A 22,167-nucleotide genomic window follows, 5' to 3' on the forward strand; every position below is an offset into this window, starting at 1 on the left:
TTTGACATCATTGTCTCTCTCTCGTGTTAAACGTGAAGATGCTGGTGATTACACTCTTACCATTTCCAATGAGCTTGGTCATGTATCTGTTACCTTTCACATCTTCGTCTTGGATAAGCCTTCTTCCCCTCGAAATCTTCAAGTCGTTGCCAATTCGGGTGTTCTTGTTTCTCTTAAATGGGATGAACCCCAATTTATTGGCGATAAAATTGGAACAGTTCTCGAATATATTGTTGAAATGCGTGAGCTACCGATGAGAACTGCAAAGCCGGTTGCTAAAACTTCTGAATTGAGCAGCACTCTCGAAGGGCTTCAAATTGATAAATCTTACGTTTTTTCGGTTGCTGCAAGAAACTCGATTGGCCAATCGGAATTTGTCGAAACCAAACCAGTTTCTACAAAGCTCGCATTTGGTTAGTCTTCTTGAATATCTTTTGCCTTTTTACTTAGTTATTAGCGATTTTTAATAAGGTAATAAATTTCTACTTGTTTTAATCATTTTTTTAATCTTATGACTGCTTTTAATTCTGCATTAAATAGTTTGGCCTTATTTTTTTACTTGTATCCTTTTTTGAAGCCCACTTTTTTGTTTTAGGAGCTCCATCTTCTCCTAAGAACGTGCGCGCTAAACTCACTCCAGAAAAGGGACTTCCAGCAGATCAACTGGTTGAGCTGTCATGGGTCCAGCCTATTGAGGTTTCCAGTACACAAGAATCGAAGCCGCAATTTTTAGTAGAGATGAAACAAGAGGGCACTGATCGATGGATCCCTGTATCATTGGCTGCTCCTATCACTGATACGAACATAAATGTTCCACTTGAGATGATGGCTGAAGGTGCAAACTACCAATTTCGTGTAGCTGCTAAAAATATTGCCGGTATTAGCCCGTTTTCGACGCCATCACCACGCTTCCAAAAACGTAAGTTGTCATAAGTAGGATAAAGCTTAGAGGAGGAAATGGTAGTTCATTACAATTATTTTGTTACAGCTTTCGATGTGGCCTTTACAAAGGAGCTGACCGATGCTCATCTTGAAAAACTCCCCAATGATGCTCTTTTTGAATGTGAAGTGTCAAAGCCTGGAATGACCCTTCTATGGTTCAAGAACGGTGTGGAAATCCAACCAGATTACCGATTTATCTACGAGATTGTTGGTGAAGGACCTCTAGCCAATATGGTTCACCGTCTAAAGGTGCTGAATGTTGGACCAGGTGACCAAGGTGTCTATACGGCTCAGCTGATCAATGGATTAACTAGCGCGTCACAGTTAACAGTACATAGTCCACCAAAAATTAATTATGAAGGAAGGGAATTGCTAACTATTGCGTCTGAAAAGAGTACAATCGTTGAGGTACCATTTTCAGGAGCTCCAGCCCCCAAAGTCAATTGGTCTTTCAATGGTGGCAAATTGCCCCTTGGAAAGAACGTTGATAAGCCAATGGCCTCGATCCAAACTGTGTATGGTCTCACTTCTCTGCAGCTGCGTCGTGTTGATCACACCGTTGAGGGTTGCTATCTAGTCCAGGTTTGTACTTACACTAGTTAGAGCTTCCCCTACTCTTTCTTAATAGATATTCTATTGTATATGCGTCTTTTAGGTGAGTAATGAATTTGGAAAAGCCGATCTTGAACTGAAAGTCCAAGTACTGGATGTTCCACAACCAGTGGAAAACTTAAGAGCCGAGATGATAAAGGGTGAACCAATGTCTGCCATGGTCACATGGGAACCACCAAAGAAAGACGGTGGAATGCCAATTACAGACTATATACTGGAAAAACGTGAGGGATCCAAGAGAACATGGACTCCTGTCGGTAATCCTTCGATGGAAATTAGTCGAAAAGTGACCGACTTGAAACCTGGACAGTCGTATTTCTTCCGCGTGTTAGCTCAAAATGCCAACGGCTGGTCGGATCCCGCGGAGATGGATCTTCCACTTCGCGTTAAAGCTGCTTCAAGTATACCACTTTTCCTCTACGTTCCTTTTTTTGCTATCACAATCTTAGCAAATATTTGTACCTCTAGACCCTCCAAACACTCCGAATGCACCCAAAGTTGAGGACGTAACTTCAACGTCTTGCAAGCTCACGATTGAACCTCCAACGTTTGACGGTGGTGCGCCAATCACCTTCTATCACTTGGAAAAGAGAGCCAATCGAAAAGAGAATTGGGTCCGCGCTACCAATAGCAAATTACCCGTGTCTGATCCGGCTAAACCTCACACTGTTTCATTGACTGACCTCATTCCCGATAACGTTTATGAATTTCGTGTTGCTGCTGAGAACGCAGATGCGCTGACAAGCGACTTTTCCATTCCAAGTTCTCGCATTTCTACCAAACCACCGTTCAGTAAGTCTAGAATTTTTCGCTCATTTATGCTACATAAATCGTATGCATGAAGCGATAAAGAACCAAGAATTTTTTGTACTCAATCATTTGTGTTAATGTGGCTTTGTACATTCAATCCTGTGAAAAATGATGCGCTTAAGTACCTTCAGCTAAGTACGCTGTGCATGCAGGTAGAAAAATGCTTTAAACTGGATGTGAGAATTGGAACATTACTATAGTATATTGACATGTTTAAAGAGAAGTGAAATCGCTCACTTGATTTCCTGATCTCGGGAAATGTGACTAGTAAAGATCTCCAAACACCTAACGATTTACCTCCTTCTGAATTGTGTATTTTTGTGATTATCTTAAATTTTTTTAAATTATAGATGCTCCAGGTCGCCCTTCGAAACCAGAGGTGACGATTGCAACAGAGAACAGTGCCACAATCACCTGGAATCCGCCTCATGATGACGGTGGCGATAAAGTTAAGCGTTATGTCGTTCAGTACAAGGCCACCGATGGAACTCACTGGGCTACCTGCGAGGAAGAACCTATTGACTGTCTGATGACTATCACCAAGCTTCAACCCGACTCAGAGTATGAGTTTCGCGTGGCTGCAGTCAATTCTGTTGGTGCTGGAGAGTTCTCTCATCCCTCCCAGCCATATACACCAGAGAAAGCTATTGGTAGGATCGTATTCGAGATTTGCAATTCACTAAATTGAATCATTATTATTTTAATCTATCTAATCAGGGACTATAATTTACGACTTTTTTAGAATCGGCAAAACCCTCCATTTTGCATCCACTGGAAAACGTAACCATATCTGTTAGCACACCGCTCGAACTCAAGTGCGACTTCAAGCTGGGTGAACCCAGGGCCAAGATTGCCTGGTGCGTCTTTCTTTTTCTAACTTCTTTTAATGAATTCTATCAATAATCAAACTGATTCTGTTCCTCTTCTAATAAGGTTCAAAGACGACAAACCAGTGCGCAAATTTACCACCAGCTCGCCTACCGAACGTCACGCCACTTTGAAGACAAATCGTGCTCAATTGGAAGATGCTGGCATTTTCACTTGCAGAGCTGAAAACGCTGCTGGATCTATCAGTACAACTTGTCGCGTCACAGTGATTCATAAACCATCAGTTAAATTGGAACATCCCCGCGGTTCCTCTGAAAAGGTCAATGGTCGCATCAGTGATGGGAAATTGACTGGTAGTGCTCAAGGCCGACTGGTTGTTGAGGCTCTCTGTGAGGCCGTTCCAGCGTGTGAAGAGCTAATGTGGTTGCATAATGGACAGCCACTTGAAGAGACACATCGTCGATTGATTGAACGCGGACTTGGTGACGTTCATCCCAAGGAAAGACCTATCAGTCCCATGAGAACGCGTGAACGCTTAGTAATTAGTGCCCTTGAACATTCCGACACTGGTGTTTACCGTGTTGAGGCTAAAGGTCCTGCTGGACGAGCAGACGCTGCGTTCACTCTAGTGGTTATCGATAAACCTCAACCACCAGCCTCAATAAACGTCATGAAGACACGTGAGACGGATTCATGCTTCATCCAGTGGCACCGTCCAATTTCGGACGGGGGATCTAAGCTTAAACAATACGTCGTTGAGAGTCTAACTGTAGCCACGGACAGGACGGAGGCTGCTCCAATGCTCGACACTAATTGGACAATAATAGGAAAGACTTTGCCGTCTGAACTTGAATTCAAGGCCCGGAATCTTAAACCGGGTATCCTTTATGCGTTCCGCGTTTCGGCTGAAAATGAAGTCGGTCGCAGTGAACCGATTGAAATTGACACGCCTATCGTTCTCCAAAGTCAACTTCGTAAGTTCATCTGCCGTTGCTCGAAATGATACGCTTCTATATGTAATTTATTATTTTTTTCCTATCCACCAGAACTTCCTAGTGAGCCCATCAATGTAGTGGCCACAAGAGGTGGTGATCGTGAAGCCACGGTGAAATGGGAGCCTCCAGAATCTCCCGACAAGCGGGATCTCATCGGATACGTTGTTGAGGCAAGAGAGTCATCAGATATCAAGAGCAGCCCACCGAATCGTTGGACTCGTATTGGTCCCTCGACAGTGAGGGATGCCACTAAGTTGCGTTTAACTGACCTCAATCCTAGTATGGACATTCAGTTCCGGGTACTTACTCGCACTCATGCTGGGCTGAGTGAGCCATCCGAACCGACTGAGTGGCTTATCAAACCGGAACCAAAAAGTAACATATTATTAGAAGAATTAGTATGTTTTATTGTACATAATGGTCTAAGGAATCCTTTTTTAATCCAGCAAGCTACGAAAGGACCTCTCCGACCCAGGTGCACAAAGTTGACGGTTCATCGAAGGATATCACTGATATGACATCAGAAGATCGGCGGCCAAAAGATATTGTCGAGCAAGTTCGTGAATTCAGAGAGGCTATAAAGCCAAAGGCACCTTCAACCAATGGTAAATTTTCTTTTTTTTACGCTACTAATCACGATAAAATCATAAACCTAAAATGCCTTCACATGTGTAACTTTTTAATAGAGCCCCCAAAAATTGAGATCACCGCAGATAAGTTGTTTAAATGTCGCGAGGGGACAAATCTACGGGTTCCATTATCTGTCAAGAGCCCTGTACAGGCATCAGTAGAACTAGAATTGGAGAGTGGACGCCCACTGAGTAACGAAGCCTCACTTCGTAGTCTTGTCGAACAATACGGCGACTCATACTATGTCAACTTGAAGAATCTGGCTCTAACTGATACTGGTCACTACCGCATCAAAGCCACAAACGTGGTGGGAAGTTCACATGCACCCTTTGAGCTTGTTGTCATAGCTCCACCACAAACACCCAGAGGTCCAATTGAAGTTCGAGAAATCAAGCTCGCCAAGGGTATCTATGATGGAAATACCGTAGAAGTCTCCTGGAAAGTTCCCGCGCTCAGGGAAGGCGAAACTCTTGAAACTGCAGTCATTGGATACGTAATTGAAAGGAAGGATGGGAAGAGAAAGGACTTTGGTCGCCCTATCAAGGTACAGGGACCAAATACTTGCACAGCTGTCGTCGAAGATCTTCAGCCTGGTGTGGAATATGGCTTTAAGGTGTGCGCTTTTAATTCTGCCGGCATGAGCGAACCCCTCTACTCCGGTCCAGTTACAATTAAAAGTCCATTTGGTAGGTTCTTGTTCCTGATTTTTTTTACTTTGAATTGCCACTGAAATAAAAAAAATTTACTCCTTGATTTATTTAATTTCAGATGTTCCTGGTACTTGCAAAGGGCCACTTAAATGCACTGACAAGTCGGCGACATCGTTGGTGCTTAATTGGCAACCACCAGAGAAGAATGGGGGTCTTCCCATTAAGAAATATCATATTGAACGGAATGAAGTAGGTTCGTCTGATGGCTGGCAACCTTTGGCCATCGTGATGGCACCAACAACTAGCTGCCCTGTAAGTGATCTCCGGGAGGGTATCCCATACCGGTTTCGAGTTCGTGCCATTAATGACCAAGGCAACGGTGAATGGTTGAATACTGAATCATCCATTTCCCTCAATCGCCCAATCGGACCACCCTCCGAGCCAGAAAAACCTCTGCGAGTGACACCTGTGGATGATACCTCTGCCAATCTTTCTTGGAGATCTCCTCATGACGATGGAGGATCCCCGGTAACAGGTTATATTGTCGAAGCTAGCCGCGAAAGCACCGACCAGTGGGAGAATTTGGGTGTTATCAAAGACACAGCCTTTAAAGTAACTAAACTGATTCCAGACGACACCTACACCTTTCGCGTCTCTGCCCTCAATGAAGCTGGTAAGACCGGTGAACCGCTTTACTCAGTGCCATACAGACCAAGTGCACCTCCCACTGCTCCAGGAAAACCCGCAGCTCCTATTATTTCGCATCCTCTTGAGGCGGGTCAAATGGTCTTGGATTGGGGTCCCTCTCCTTTCGGCGGAACCTCGGGCTACGGGCCTCCGTCAGAGTACCACATAGAACGCTGGGAGCCTATGAAGGATAGATGGGTTCATGTCGCTAGAAAACCGGCAACTGATGGCACGACAGTCCTCGTCACTGGTCTAAGACCAGGAGAGAGTTATAAATTCCGAGTATTTGCTGAAAACACCGCCGGTATAAGTGAACCGTTAGAAATGGATAAACCCGTTCTTGCGGTTAGTCCCTACAGTCCTCCCTCTGCGCCTGTCGGACCGATGCATATATCTGAAGTACAAAAAGGCGAGTCTGCAGCTGATGGATCTGCTCGTTTGTCCTGGCAAGAGCCAACCGATGATGGTGGAATTCCACTAACAGGATACATTGTTCAAATGCGTTATGCGAATACCACAGCGTGGCATAAAGTCGTGCACCTACATGAGCCTACGGTTGATGAGGATACTGATGTAATTCTTCCGACGACTACACCAGTGATAGGACTTAAGCGCTCGAACGGATACTATTTCCGCGTTGCTGCGATTAATCGGGCTGGCACCGGACCCTTTTTGGAATCTGAGTTGTTTGAAATGCCCGAAGATGAAAGTGAGTTGTCAAATTTGATAATTCGACGCACTTCTTCAAACAACAATATGTTTTTTTACAGGTTGTAGGCCAAAAGCTGAATGGATCAGAGTTGTTGGTAAAGGATCAGACAGTGTCACCGTCGAATGGCTTGTTCCGCATGATTGCAGAAAGGATCATGGTCCCCACATACCGCATCATTTGGCTCTTGATGGGTTCAGAGTGTATGTAAAGGCAGCAGAAATCCCTAACGCTGAATGGAAAGCTGTTGCTGACCTTGACCACTACATGAATCGCCTTGTTGTGGGTGGATTAAGTCCCGACAAAAGATATTACTTCGGTGTTGCAGCCGTCAATCAACTAGGTCCTGGCGAGATTGTCTCCACCACAGAACCTGTTTCTCCGGAAGCCGTTACTAGTAGGCTTAACTTGAGTAATCAATGCTCTGTTAATACTTTAATGTAACTAAAATCGGTTTTCCTCCATAGCTGTTCCTGGGCAGCCTATTGGACCACTTGTGGTCTCTGATATCACTCAAGACAGTTGTGTGCTCAGTTGGAAAGCACCGTACAGCGATGGAGGCACTCCTATTACCGGATACACTATATTCAAGCGCGAGATGTTCCGTAGGAGTAATCAAGAAGTTGGACGTATTCCTGTTGTTCCTGGTAGTCTTCAACGAGCGTTTGAGTTTAAGGTCCCCTACTTAATGGAGGGAACTTCTTATGAATTCCAAGTGGTAGCTGAAAACAAAAATGGTTTCTCTGAACCGCTTGTCACTGCTGCCGACGTTCATCCACGCAAAATGACAGGTACCTTGATGCATGTATACTGCATGAGAGGACGATGGAGAATACCCATTACAATTTCATAGGGTTTAATTATCTCCTCGCTAGTTTTCCACAAATATTTTCATAAAGTACCTTTGTCAGCTGGTGTTAACCGCGTGTAACTTGAAGAGGTTTGCTTGTTCCACTGTCCGTTAAAAGCCCTGCGATACATGTCTTTCGTGGAAGTAAGATTCAAGTAATTTGTAGGTGAGCCCGTTGATTTAGCAAACTGTAATGCGTAAATCAGGAGTCGCACCTTTTCGTGAAATTAGCATGAATGTACAGTAATTCATATTATGCACATTAAGGTGTCTTAATTTACTGGTGTGTTTTACTTTGAAAGTGTCAGAGAGTAATTGCCGCAGTACAAGTTTGAAATGTGTTAAATTCTCAGTCAAATCTCCCATGCATTCATTCACTTTCTTTAGGCATATAGAACATTTTAATTTGTTTCTTGTTCAGCCTATTTCTTTTCTTGTAACTTTAGAACCACCGGGAGCACCTAGAGGACCACTGTACGTTCGTGATCACGATATTGGCCAAGTTGAATTGGCTTGGGGACCGCCCGTGAACACAGGCGATCTACCAATAAAGGGATACAAATTAGAGTTGCGAGAGGGGCGAAGCTTTACTTGGAGAACCTATCCTAACGAGGAAAGTATGGTTTCTAATCAGCCCGAAGAGCTCGCCAATCCTTCAGTAGTTGTATCCGGGATCAAGCCGAATAAGGAATACTTCTTCCGGGTTTCGGCTATTAATAGTGATGGGTGTGGACCTCCTCTTACTGCAGCTGACAGCTATGTGAAAAGAGTACGGCTGGAACCACCGAAGCGTGTCACCGCCAAGCTAGCCTCACCCTCTGAGTCAGGTCCTGGGAAAGTAGAGGTCACATGGATATCACCAGATGTTCCAACCTTGAGCGGCTTCACTGTTGAAATGATGGACACCGAAGATGTTCGGTCGGAGTGGGTACCGATGGACTTCATTCCTAAAATGCCAAATGAATCAGGAAACACTGCTTATACGTATAGAGCAACAGCTCCACGACCTAAGTCTGTCTACAAATTCCGAGTCAATGCGGTCTACCCTGAAAGCAAGAGCGACTGGATCGAAACGAACTTCGTTCTGGCATCTGAGCCAACAAAGGAGTCCCGCATACCACCACCAATCATTGAAGCCAAATTTGTACCCTCTACGGCAACTCCTGGTGGAAAAATACCAGCAACTCTACGTTGGGAAACACCCGCAAGTGGAGATGTCGATTCTATTCGTGGTTATACCGTTGAGAGCTGGGATATTAAGCGTCGTACATGGAAACCGGTTGCTCATATACCAAAGGAGGCCCCACGAGAGTTAACCTTTGAGCTTCCTCCAGCCTGTTCTACACCGCTAATGCGCATTACTTCAATGGGTGATGCGACTAGATCAACTCCATTCGAAGTGCCTCTTGAGCGAGCAAAGAGAATAGAAAGGACGGGAGAAATCCCAGGCGATTGGAAACCTCTGCCTTCTGTTACCGGACCCATTGGGCCAGAGTACAACGCTGATGAAGAGCTCTCGATGATTCGCACCGGTGCTGCAACGCCCTTTGTCTCAGAATTTATTCTGCAAAGAAGGCAGGCTGCTCTAGATATGATTCGTCGATCTACTGCGACACCCAGATCAGCAGGACTTGATACAATACCACTCGAAAGATTCTTTGCTGAGACACCCTTGGTTGAAACGCTCGACTTGCCTCAAAGCTCATCTACACCTCATCCTCTAGACCGTCTTAGAGTAACAGATATTGGTAAGACAACAGCTACAGTTGAATGGCCGGAAATTGCCGATCAGAGTGGTTTCACTGTTGAACGTTGGCGTCCTACCAGTGGTCGATGGACTCGTTTGGCAGAAGTACCACCAAGTGAAACAAGGTACGTTGTACCTTTGTCCGAAATTCCACGGACTGCACCCTCCGATGAAGCGCCTATTAATGTTTGGGTCCGTGTTGTCCCACGTGATGCTGAAGGACGGCCATCAGCTCCTCCTTTTCAGTTGGAAAAACCGATTACTCTACCTGGTGGGGAATTTGTTCCATCCTCTGTTTGGGGTGTTGATATATCACCCGTTGGTGGTCTCTCAACACCTGGTCGACCCGTCGATGTATCGTGGCGCCCTCCAAGCTTTACTGGTGGATTACCCCTTACCGGCTACAAACTCGTAATAACTAATGCAGACACAGAGGAACAAAAGTCTGTTTTTGTTGAACCTAAAACGACTACATATCGTCTGGAAGGACTGAATCCGCAACACGAGTACAGAGTTTCAATTACAGCAGTAAATCGCATTGGGGAATCAATGACTGTAACTTCAACCGTTCCTAAACCACCTACAATCGAAGATCATCTTCGACGTCCACCAGCCCCAACGTCAGTAGAGTTAGTACCTGTCTCAGGTGGTTCTCCCGAAAGCAAATCCGGCCTTCTTTCTTGGAGACCAGGTTCAAGGACTGGAGCAAGCCCAACTAATTCCTATGTCATTGAAAAATGGGATTCTTGCAGTAAACAGTGGGTTCCTTTCAAAAAGGTTGGAAAAGAAGTGACTGAAATCACCATACCTTATCTCTTGAATGACGTAATGTACGCTTTCCGGGTGCGCGCTCAAAACGAAGCTGGACTGAGTGAACCTGGTATTGCAAAAGAATACTTTAGCCCCGGAAAGCCACTTGAAGAACTTCTATTCCCAGCTGAAAAAGCGCCTCCAGCACCACCTAGAGGACCACTGGCCTACGAGCCACTAACCTCAAAGCAACGCTTTGACCTTGCCACAGAAAAAGCAATGAAGATAATGGAGTTCCACTGGGAGGAACCCATTATGACAGACCGATTCTCAATTCCAAGGTCGTACATTCTTGAAGCAAGACGAGGTGGACAGCAGAAATGGGCCATGGTGGGTCGAAGACCTATTCCAGAGGGTAGTCGGTGGAAAGTGGCATTTGGGCCGTCTCCACCCACAATGATGCCAATGCCAGATATTGACATGAGTCTTCCTTCATTACCAATGCTACCTCCTGCTGAGCCAAGAATCTCATGGCTACCTGGAGAGCCGAAAGACTATGAGTATCGTTTGTCATCAGAGAATGAATACGGATTCAGTGAACCAATTTACTTGAGGCCATCTGTCATTCCAGATCTGTCTCGACTATACTCGCCAATAAAACCGTTCGTTAAGGAATTGGTCAAACCTGCAGAAATTGAACCACCTCGTGGACCGATTTCAATTGCTCGTCTGCCGTCCAGACCAATGAGTCACCGAGGTCCTTTTGCTCCTGACCTGCAACTAGGCCCGAAACCTTTGCCCGACGTTCTGATATCTTGGAAGCCGCCGTTATCCACTCAGAATATACGTGGTTATGAAATCACTTATCGTGAACCGTTCCGCACCACATGGACTCATTTAGGGATGGTTGATGCTGAGAATACCAGTTTCAGGATTCCGAGGATAGTGCTTAGGGAATTGCCGGAAGCTATTCATCTTGGAATTTCATCTGTGGGTGACAGACACACTCGTACAACACCATACTTGTCCCCACGACTTGAAGATACAATCTTAATTCCTAAATCGACTGAAGAAGAAATTTCACCTCGTGAAGAGCTTGCTACGCCTATCTCCTCTGCCTATGTTAGCGCTCGAGTTAAAGACAGACCATCTATGGGAGTTACACCCTCAGGTGAAGTTGAAGTCTCTTGGACCTTCCCTGAAGCGAGGCGGCAACTCAAACGCCCCGAGGGATACATCGCCTTCTACCGAGAGCTTGGCAGTCAACAATGGCAAGAAATTGACCGCTTCCCTGTAGGACGTCCAAAAGATACTGTTGTTTTGCGTGAATTGCCTCGAGGTACCGCCATGTTCATTGGAGTCGCACCTCTCGTGTCAGGTCGAATTGGGCAAATCGTGAGTACACCTGATACTGTGCGGCTTCCAGGTCGTGAGGCCAAAGAAACTCCCAAGCCTCTGTTTGAGCGAAAGCCCCTTCAAATTAGACCGATGTCTCCGGGAGGTATTGAGGTTTCCTGGGCTCCTCCAGCTACGATAAACGATTTGCTTTCACTGAGCCCAGGAAAGGTGCCTAAGTATGAACTTCAAGTGCGTCATCCTGAAGAAAGACTATGGCGCCCTATTGGTCGGCCAGAGCTAAGTGAATCCCTTAGAAGACCTTCGATTGGTGAACAGCCTGTCGCATTCCATCTTCATGATCTGCATCCGGGTGATAGACTGGAACTGCGCCTACTTGCCTATTCGGATCTTGGGAAAAAACCCGTTCAAGTCAGTGCAGAACAGACGTACAAATTCATCTCACCTTACGGTAATTTAGTTCTTTTATTTTCCTAAAACTTTGATTTTATTTTGACTAATTCTATTCTTCTTATCCATTTAGATATTCCTTCAGCTCCTAGAGGTCCTCTAATGGTTGAGCGAAGACCAGTTTTGCCATCGAGACTTCCTACACTTTCACCACTAAGAAAGTCTGCTGGTGACTTCGATGAACTTCTGTACCGGCTTTCAACATTTCCTGGTGCTCCCGTCACACCTAAGTTCCATGAGCGTCGCGAAACACCGACTGATTTGGTGAATCTGAGCTGGCGCCCTCCAGATGACACTGGTGGTCTTCCTATCACTCACTATCTCATTGAGCAGCGTTCATATGATCATCGTGGACTTCCAGCTCCATGGGTTCCTGTCATGACAGTTCCTGCTGGTCAAACATCAGTACAGCTCCAGCCTGATACTAGAAGATTCAAAGCCGAGCCATCACTTTATCGTGTTCGTGCAGTCAACGTTGTGGGACCTGGCCTGCCACTAGAGGCTCTTGAACCAATAACACTAACTACTCGTGACAAATCCCTGGTGGTTGGTAAGGAATCAATCCAGCACTTACCAGAAGCACCACTGGGCCCTTTGAGAGCTGAAATCCTTCCTGATTCCATGGTGTGTTTGAGTTGGGAAGCACCTCGTCGATGGCTAGGTTATTCCCCACGCCAGAGTGAGGGTGTTAGGACTCCAGTTTATCCACAGAAATACATAATTGAAGCAACTTTGGCAGATGATTCCACTATGCCATGGCTTGAGGTGGGAAAAGTTCCGGGTTCCGTCACCACTGCCACAGTTCGAATGCCGTCTCTTAGTCTCTTCCGTCCCGGTAGTTCTGTCGAGACACCCTCATCACGACCAATTTTGTACCGTGTGAGGGCCGAAAATGAGTACGGGTATAGTGCTCCATTGACAACGCGCGTAAGACCTGATTTCAAATTGCAAGCGTCACTGTCCAAACTTCCCAAGTTGCCGGATGTTCCTGTTCGAGCAAGAATACTGGAACCATTGGAAGAGTACGAAGTGGGGGTTCCTCCCTCAATTAAACTTGAATGGGCTCCGTTCACACCACCTGCTTTAATACCGGGAGCTTCAGATCGAACTCCTTCAGTCGACTATAGCTATCAGGTTGAATATCGGCCCGCTGGTGACCTGGGTTGGAGGCATCTGGCCACCTTGCCGCTCGGTCATGAACGCTATACTTTCTATCCACCAGCGCCTTCATTTCGTAATCTTGAACAACCCAAATCAGAAGCCTTCCAATTTCGTGTCGGCGTCCGTGGGCCAATCGGAGTCGGCGAATTTCGAGATTCAAACATTGTCTCCTGGAATTATCGCATTCGTACCCCTCGTTCAGTACCTTTCTCAAACCTAGAACCTATTTTGACATCTCGGGCTCCACTTGACTTTGAGTTAGTCCGCACTAAGGTCGATACTCCAAGGGAGCCCTATACGACACCTACCGGAAGTATTTCACTGAAATGGAGAGTGCCATCATACGACAGAATATCTGCCCCAGAAAGTTATGTTGTGGAACGCTGGATTCCTGAGACCGGTACTTGGCGAACTCTGAGCCACAAACTGGAGGGTTATGGTCACGGAATCTTCGAAACAACCGTACATTCTCTTCCCATAGATGAACCACACTTTATTCGTGTCTCTTCTGTCGGTCACATGGGAACTAGCGAACCGGCTACTCTGCCTTATCCCATCTGGATACCGGTCACAGCACCTACTACTAGATCCGGTAATACTTCCTTTAGAATAATTTCTGCTTTCGTGTATTGCATATTGACACCTTGCCTTACCCGATATTTAGCGGCTCCGGAGCCACCAAGAAACTTAGAAGTTACGCCAATTTTACGAGATCGTCCTGGATTCCTGTTGACGTGGACACCTCCTGAAGTTCCCGTCAGTAGACGAACTACCAAAATTCCAACACTACCATCCGGTTATTTCGTTGAGTATCGACCAGTCGGGGGCGAGTGGAAACTGCTAGCTGACTTGCCAGCATGGCAGACTGATTTGGAAACAACTAAAGTGGAATTAGGCAAATCCTACGATTTCAGAGTAATGTCGAAAGGACGGTTAGAGTCTGTACCATTAACTCCATCAGCTCGTCGTCCAAGTAGGTCAGTCTACCCTGAGACCTCCCCTGCCGCTATGAGCAAGCCAGCCGTTTCTGGGCCTCATACTCTGCCCAAGCAACTAGGTACGCATAAACTTTGAAATACACTTGGCATGATTTTTAGTTTTCCTTTGTTCACACTTTATTTTGTTCCTTTAAGTTCCTCCACCAAGCATCAGCGGCTTACTGGACGTGATACCGACACGCGAAGGCATGCAACTTTCTTGGGAACCGCCGCGAGAACTTCCTTCAGGTTATGTAATCGAACTGAGGTCTTTGGACGACCAACGTCACGTATGGAGAACTGTCACCCGCATCCCATCGGTCGATCGTGGACTTCCTATATCGAGTTTCCTCATTCGCTATTTGGAAGCTGATAAATCCTACCGATTTCGGGTGATTCCCTACCAAGATGAGATATACGGTCGACCGGTTGAAAGTTTGGTTCCCTATCGCGTACCTCTTGCTGATGAACTCGGTTTCCACTTGACCCAACGTCCTAGAACTATTCCACCTCCTTGTGGACCGGTAACCATTGAGGAGCTTCCAAGTGGACTGTTCCGACTTGGTTGGCGTCCCCCTGCTGTTGATCTTAGGATGCCAACACCAGGCCCTATCATGTATGTTGTTGAACAGCGCATTCCAGGGCGTCGACAATGGGTCGAAATTGGTCGGACACCAAACCTTAGCTACACAATTGATTTAGACACAACCTCTCAATTCCGTATAAAGACTCTCGTCGGTGAACCGTCAAACATTCTTCGTGGAGCCGAATATCTTGTTGGAAGTGACGATGGTCCACAGTCGGATTGGATACGACTTGAAGAAAGAATCCTTGAAACAACAAAAACTGATATGGTGAGACGTTTACCAAGAGACTCTACCGTCAAAGTAGAGCAAATAGCCATCCCTAAACGACTGTTTGCACGTCATGTTGGTCCATCCTCCGTTTTGCTTGAATGGGAATACCCAAAGTTGCCGGACCATCCAACCGGCTACCTCTATCTCGAACAGCGTCTTGTTCCTGACTCAAAGACTGACTTCGTTCAACCACTATGGGAACCGATTGCGCGTATTCCAATCTCGAGCCTAAAGACCAGCTATGAAGTGTCTGACCTTTCACCGGGACATTCATACCTCTTCCGTCTTGTCGGTAAATACGGTGGAAGTAGAGCGTCCTTAAAACAAAGTGAAATTTCACTCCCTAAGCCTATTAGAACACGTGGGGGCGACTTGAGAAGCACAAACCTGCCTAAAGACATGGACTACCTCATGATTCCAAGAAGCTTTACAGCCACTTTCAATCGGACCCCATCAGGTGGACTTCGCTTTACCTGGCTCCCTCCAGAAAGCCTGGAAAGTCAAACAAGCAAGATTCGTTACAGAATCGAAGTGCGTTCAGTACATGACCGTGCAAATGCGTGGAGATTGTTAGCAAAGGATATCAAAGGCACTGAATACGCCTTGGATGCAACGGAATTTGAGAGATCGCTTTTCCTTCATCGTCCCGCTAAAGGTATACCAAAAACTGATTCCACAGACTGGCATTTCCGAATCATTGCTACCGTCGATGGAGTTGACAGCCACCCAAAGTTGCTGTCAAGTCCTCTTTCAATAACAACGGAAAGTGGTGAGTTAAAACTAGACAAATTTGCATTCGTTAATAGTATCTTATGATTTTGCAAGCTGGATAGGAAATACGCAAACAGAAGCATCTCGAAATTGGAGGAAAATACATTAAAAATATGTAGATAGACCTATATCACCTGAAAATACGTTTTTTGGAGTCTAAGATATTAGAAAGCTTTTCAGGTAAATTCTCTTCCGTTGGGCATTTACACTAGATGTTTTAAGAATAAAGTTAGACCAGCGTTAATTTAATACCATATGTTTAATAGTACCGACTCGGATAAGTAAAGTATATAATATTCCAGATGGATTTACCTTACTCTCTTGGACTTTTTAATATATTACCTCAGAACGGAAGAAATTGCGTTTCCTTAATGTGGACAAGAATTGTGACATCAAATGCGTTTTGGGTCAGACTTTGGTAATCGTGTTTGAAGTTGAAGGTTCGCCGAAACCCTCAGTTTCATGGTAAGTGCTATAGCCATTCCATCGCGCACTCGGTAGAGGTTCAATTGGCATAACTCCCACTCCTTTTACACTTTAGGTTCTTAAATGGTGTTACAATATACCCTGAGATTGATTCCAACTACTTGGTCGTATCGAAATCCCCAGGCATCTACGAGCTTCGCATAAACAACATAAATTACATCCATGAGGGTATCATAACTTGCAAAGCTCGAAACTTTTATGAAGAAATTGAACAATCATGGCGGATTCACATTGATGGTAGGTATTGAATGAATAGTAGTGATTTTAATACCAATCCATGGTTTATCGAACATGTTTTCCATTTTAGCTCCTATACGATTCAGTCGTACCGTATTCCTGGCCGGCCAGAGTGACCATCGTGTGACAAGTGGAGGAAATTGGAACGTGCGCCTCCCATTGGATGTACCGTACCATGTGACTGACAGATCACATTGGGTTCATCGAACTTGGGTTGAGTGCATCTGGAAGCCACGTAGTGCCTCTCCTGACATCGTTCTCCCTGCAGAACGTCGCGCAGTCGTCAAGATTTCGGATTGCGGACGATGGCTAATACTCGATCTACCAGGAGTGCGTGTTCAGGATGAGGGGCTCTATCGCGTTTGGATAGAAAATGAAGCGGGTCGCGACTACTTTGATCTCAGACTCTACGTCGACGATAAGCCGAGAGCCAAACTGCAGCCACCCAATATCTTCCCTCAAGGTCACTCCCACTTCCTTCTAAGCTGGCAACCACCATCTTCCACAGACGATACGATTACCAGTACCGGCTATCGAATCGAGTACATTTCCGATAAACAGTTGGACGCCGAGGAAAATTGGCAGCTCCTTGGAACCACTGGAATCAATCAGACTGAGGTGTTGATCGGTCCTCAACTGAAAATTGGTGAAAGATACCGATTCAGAGTTCGGCTACAAAATTTGCTAGGCCTTGGTCCAGCAAGCGAACCTTCTCGATTTATTTGTGTGGAAACAACTGAGGATGAGGCGGAAGACCGTACCATATCTCGTCGTCGCTATTCACGGGAACCGATTCGGTTCAGTAGCAGGAAGTTCGAGGATCGATATGAGATTATTGAAGAGTTAGCTAAAAGTCGGCACGCGTATCTCTACCGAATTCGGGATCGAGAGACGGGTGAATACAGAATTGCCAAGATCATGGATTTGGGAGATCTTTCATACATTCCTGTTAGTAGATCTTACACTTCATTGGCTGATTTCCGTTCGTCAGTTTACACACCATCTACACGCATCCGCCACGAAGCTGAAGAGGACCGTCGTTTGCGTGCTGAAAGGGAACTCAAATTGCTTGCTTCGACACATCACAAAAACATTGCTGAACTTCGCGACGTTTTTGTTGATGCTCAGCGTTTGATCTGGGTTATTGGCGACATGACGCCAGAAACTCTCTGGGATCAGATTAAGAACCGCATTAGAATGACCGAGTTCCGAGCTGCATTAATCATGAAGCAAATACTAAGTCTTATGGAAAGCTTACACGACCGCAACGTGGCGTTCCTCGGTGGTGTGGATCCATCGGATATATTCTTCACTGACAAGTTACGTCGAGATATTGTCCTTGGTGGGGTTTCGGAGTATCACAAGTTGACTGAGGACAAACCCGTTCGATTGACTTTCAGATCGACTATTTACGTTCCTCCAGAGCTGTATTCTTCCGATAGACTTTCAACAAACATCCGTCCGCAGGCTGAAATTTCAAGAGCCACAGACGTGTGGTCTGCGGGTGCCCTACTCTATCAAATGCTGACAGGAGACACTGAGCATCGTCCGAGTGTTGAAGCACTTGAGAAGCTTAATCTGTCGCCAGAGTTGCTCGATTTCTCGCGTAAGCTTCTTCATCCAGATCCAACTCTTCGACCAACGATCGCCGAGGCTCTGAGACATCCATGGATTACGACTGAGCACAAGACGACAGAAGACATTATTTCCCAAAGCGCTCGTAGACTAGAAGAGGCAACCAGCAATGCTTATAAACGCCTTCTTCGAAAGATTGACTGGAGTGAGGGGCTTGATGAGGAAGATAACGATTTTGTTGATGAAATGGAACATGAAATTCGAAAAAGAAGAAGGCTTACCGAGTATCGCAAACGCCGCCGCATGAGTCTTGACGAGTATGATAAGGAAAGAGACTATGAAGATGATGAGGGTATTGCAATGAACGTCTTCCTCCGTGGACGTGGTCGCGTTCCAAGGATTGCCGTACCAATGGCGAATGCCGATGCGTACGAGGGCAGCGATACTGTAATGAAGTGTGTTCTAGCACCACCTGCCGGAGAGCGACTGGATCTCAATGATGTTACCGTCGAGTGGTCCGTGAATGGAAAGGTCATTGACCTAGATCATCCCAGCCTTCGCATGACTGAAAAATATGCAGCCAAGTTTGATCGCTCGACTGGAGAGGCCACGTTGCGAGTGAAAAATCTAAGCGTCTATGATGCTGGTACCTATGTGGCCACTTTCCGTGGACGTTTTGGCATCACATCTGAATCGGCCAACCTCAAAATTTATCGTATGTTCATTCTTTATTAATCATCTGTATTTGCTTGCATTTATAAAAAACCTCCGGTTTCATCTAGGTGAAACAGCACAGCGTCCGACATCACGAGAAACAGACACAAGCATGGCCAGTGAAATTGGAGCGAAAATCCTTCGACCTCTTGTTGATCACACTGTGGTGGCTGGGGAATCTCTCAAATTCCGAATTAGAGGTGCGCTTTGTTCTCCAGAACTTCGATTTATTGTTTTGAAAAGTTACAAGCATATTCTCTTTTTTAGTTGGTGGTATCCCTCGACCTAAATGTACATGGACGCGAAATGGCTTATCGTTGGACAATGATCCAACCTGTCGCATCCAAGAGGAACTCGTTTCCACGTCAATTAGTCGCTCAAATGAAATTATTTGCACTTTTGAGATTCGTAATATGAAGCTTTCTGATGCTGGCATTTATTCCGTCAACGCTTACAACAAGAATGGTTCGGATAGTTGTTCTGCATCAGTTACAGTGCTACGTAAGTTTTTATTAATTCAGTCTTAATTAAAACTTAGCAATTAACAACACCGTGAAATAAATGAAAATTTTCTCCATCATGTAGCGGAGCGCACTTCAGGCTCTTCGGTCCCCAAATTCATTACTGGTCTCTCGAATACTTCCACAGTTACGGGTGGCACCGCCACTCTGGAAGCTGAAGTGGAAGGCTTCCCTGAACCTCAGATCCGCTGGTTCAAAGATGGTCGTATGGTTGTTGTTGGCGGTCATATTACCACTACAGCTACAGAGACTAACAGCATGAATCGCCTTACCTGTCGTCTTGTCATCACAGGCTGTCAATTGGAGGATACCGGTGCCTATGTTTGCGCGGCAACAAGCGCCTCCGGCACAGCTATCTCTGAAGCCACTGTCATCGTAAAAGGTAAAAGTCCCAGATTTACCTGAACTCAAGCCAATATAATTCAAACTAATTTGGCATCTTCTCATTGTTGCTTTTAACTTAGGTGCATTCATGAGCTCGACAACAAGACGTGATTCAGAAAGCAGGCTATCAATCACACGATGTCATCCCCCTGAATTCGTCCAACGACTGAAATCCCGTGTTGTGACCCTTGGAAACTCTGTGCGTCTGTCTGCTTCCATCATGGCAACTCCACCCGCTAGCATAACCTGGGAAAAGGATGACATTCCATTGATCACAGATTCTGCAAATTCACCATACCAAACAAAGGTATCTTGACTTTGAATATTCGGTTGTATTCTCTAAGCCAATTTTCTCAACGCACCATGTTCATCATATTGTATTTCCACTTATTTGGCCAAACAGCTTCAGCGCAATTAAACCATGTTTTTATTCACATCTAGTTTTGAAACCCGTTCATTCTATGTTATGAACATCACCTACCTTTATGTTGAGTAGAATTTGAATGGAAACGTGGAGCTGCGCATTGAAAAGTGTACAGCATCGGAGTTGGGCAAGTACACACTTATTGCTTACAACAGTGCTGGTGAGGCACGCTGCTCATGCCAGCTGGAGAAGGCTCGAGAGGAGGTCTTTAAGGTGCCTTGTTTTGTCCGTCAACTCGTGGACCGATACCTCATCTCTGGACAAAAAGCTATCCTCGAGGTGATTGCTGAAGGTCACCCCATCCCTGAATTCAAGTGGTATGTTCTGACACTTTTCTATTTTTAATGGAATAAAGTAAACAATGAAAGATTAAATTTACACTCTCATCCTGTACATTCATGAGTTCGGGTAATTTAAAAATATAATGTTCATCTCAGGCTCTGCAGGATTTTTTGGCCCTATAATGCTTAAAGTGAGAAAATTATTTGACAGATTTTGATAACCATCATAGCTAATCTATCATATTTACTCATTCATAAGTATAAATATTGTAAGCTTCACTTTTCAATATCACTCAAGTCAATTTCGCCCCTTCATTCTTTTTGACAGGGAAAAGGATGGTCTTGATATTCGACAGGAGTCCCATCCTCGTTACATCTTCTCTGCCTCAGCTACGTCCGGCAGAGCGACACTTACCATTCCTGTTGTTGAGAGAGACGACGCCGGACTGTATTCATGCGTTGCCCATAACCCTGTCGGTCGTGATCGATGCTCCTGCCTGATTTACGTAGATGGCGGTGGTGTTCAACAGAGAAAATCAACATCCTCTGCCTCAACATCGATCACTGATACCGATAAGCGACCACCACAGCCACCGAAAGTTCAGCCAGCTACCACTCCGGGTCAAATCGAGGTGGTCACAAGTCTTCCTGCTGTCCTAGAAATCAATGAAGGTGACGAATTGCGACTCTTCTGTATTGTCAAATCGGACGTCCATCTTATTCGTAAGTCCTACTAGCTCATCAGGCATAACATCAAGTTTTAAACATTTACTCTGCTGGTCATTTTACTTTGTTTATGAATCGTCTGTTGTGTAGCAACCTGGACAAAGGCCGGTCGCACACTCGCTTTCGATGGCCGCCGCAGAATCACTCGTAACCTCATGGGAGAGATGTGTCTCACAATCGATCAAGCCATGACCACCGACGCTGGGCGATACACTCTCACAGTCGCACCATCAGACGCGACTTTGGCCGAAACCATGAAACCTGTCGTTCTTAACACGCGTGTTGAAGTCAACCCCAAAATTCGCTCCCGTACAAGGTATAGTTTGCTCGCAATCCTTTGTATTAGTTATCTTTCACGTAAACGCTAAAGGAAATTCGGAGCCTGTTTTTTCTTGCTTTTTAGAATAAGTAGTCAAATGGAAACGCAGGAACGGTCACGCTCTACTCGTTCATGGTCACGGCGCGAAAGTAGTTACACGTACTCCCGCAGTTCCAGAGAGAGATCCTTCCTGCGATGAAATGTGTGCCCTGTTTTTCAACGCCAATCCTAACGACCCAAACGATTTCAACTGACCTCTGTAAAGATCAATTCGATGCATTGTGTATAGCGAGCATCCACACAGACGCCTGACAATTTTGCTTTAGCTAAACAGTTTTTGATTTTTTCACAGATTTTCGACAGCTCACTGATTTCATTTATAGGAATTACTACCATTTACAACCTTTCGCTGGTAAAACCGATAAAAGCCATTACTTTAAACTAGCAATTCAGTTAACGATGGGGGTGTGAGGTATGCCCTGACACCTCACAACATCTCATACTTTCAATTTCGACTCACCGGTTATGTCATACTTTGACTACCGGGAGACTTTCAGACCAACAACCAACTACTCACGACTCTAACCAACTATCCAACATCTGCCTGTGAATCAATCAAATAACCACTCTGGTTTCTGCGTTGAACTGACCCCACGTCCCAACTCCATTTCCCCCCTTCCTCCCTTCCCACCTCCCCTCTCTCTGCAAAACTCACGAA

The 22,167-nt window shown here is 45.5% G+C and overlaps 1 protein-coding gene across 1 annotated transcript; it reads left to right on the top strand. All coding sequences in view use genetic code 11, as the record gives it.

The window, feature by feature from the left end:
• Positions 1-238: 238 nt before the first annotated feature.
• On the top strand, positions 239-21,648 carry EGR_03391 (Titin; the record flags this gene model as incomplete). The annotated part of the gene is made up of 29 exons (XM_024492640.1): positions 239-413; positions 596-919; positions 989-1,524; positions 1,598-1,955; positions 2,023-2,346; positions 2,715-3,014; positions 3,107-3,221; positions 3,298-4,166; positions 4,239-4,562; positions 4,634-4,792; positions 4,874-5,503; positions 5,586-6,863; positions 6,925-7,260; positions 7,331-7,654; positions 8,160-12,017; positions 12,090-13,769; positions 13,842-14,234; positions 14,311-15,780; positions 16,130-16,247; positions 16,324-16,505; positions 16,576-18,795; positions 18,863-18,994; positions 19,062-19,295; positions 19,380-19,697; positions 19,780-20,006; positions 20,196-20,440; positions 20,733-21,127; positions 21,221-21,446; positions 21,534-21,648. The coding sequence occupies 29 exons, from the start codon at positions 239-241 to the stop codon at positions 21,646-21,648; spliced, it is 17,865 nt and encodes a 5,954-aa protein (XP_024353041.1).
• Between the last annotated feature and the right edge of the window lie 519 nt (positions 21,649-22,167).

Source organism: Echinococcus granulosus (assembly GCF_000524195.1).
Source record: "Echinococcus granulosus chromosome Unknown EG_S00017, whole genome shotgun sequence".
NCBI classification, from domain to species: Eukaryota; Metazoa; Platyhelminthes; class Cestoda; order Cyclophyllidea; family Taeniidae; genus Echinococcus; species Echinococcus granulosus.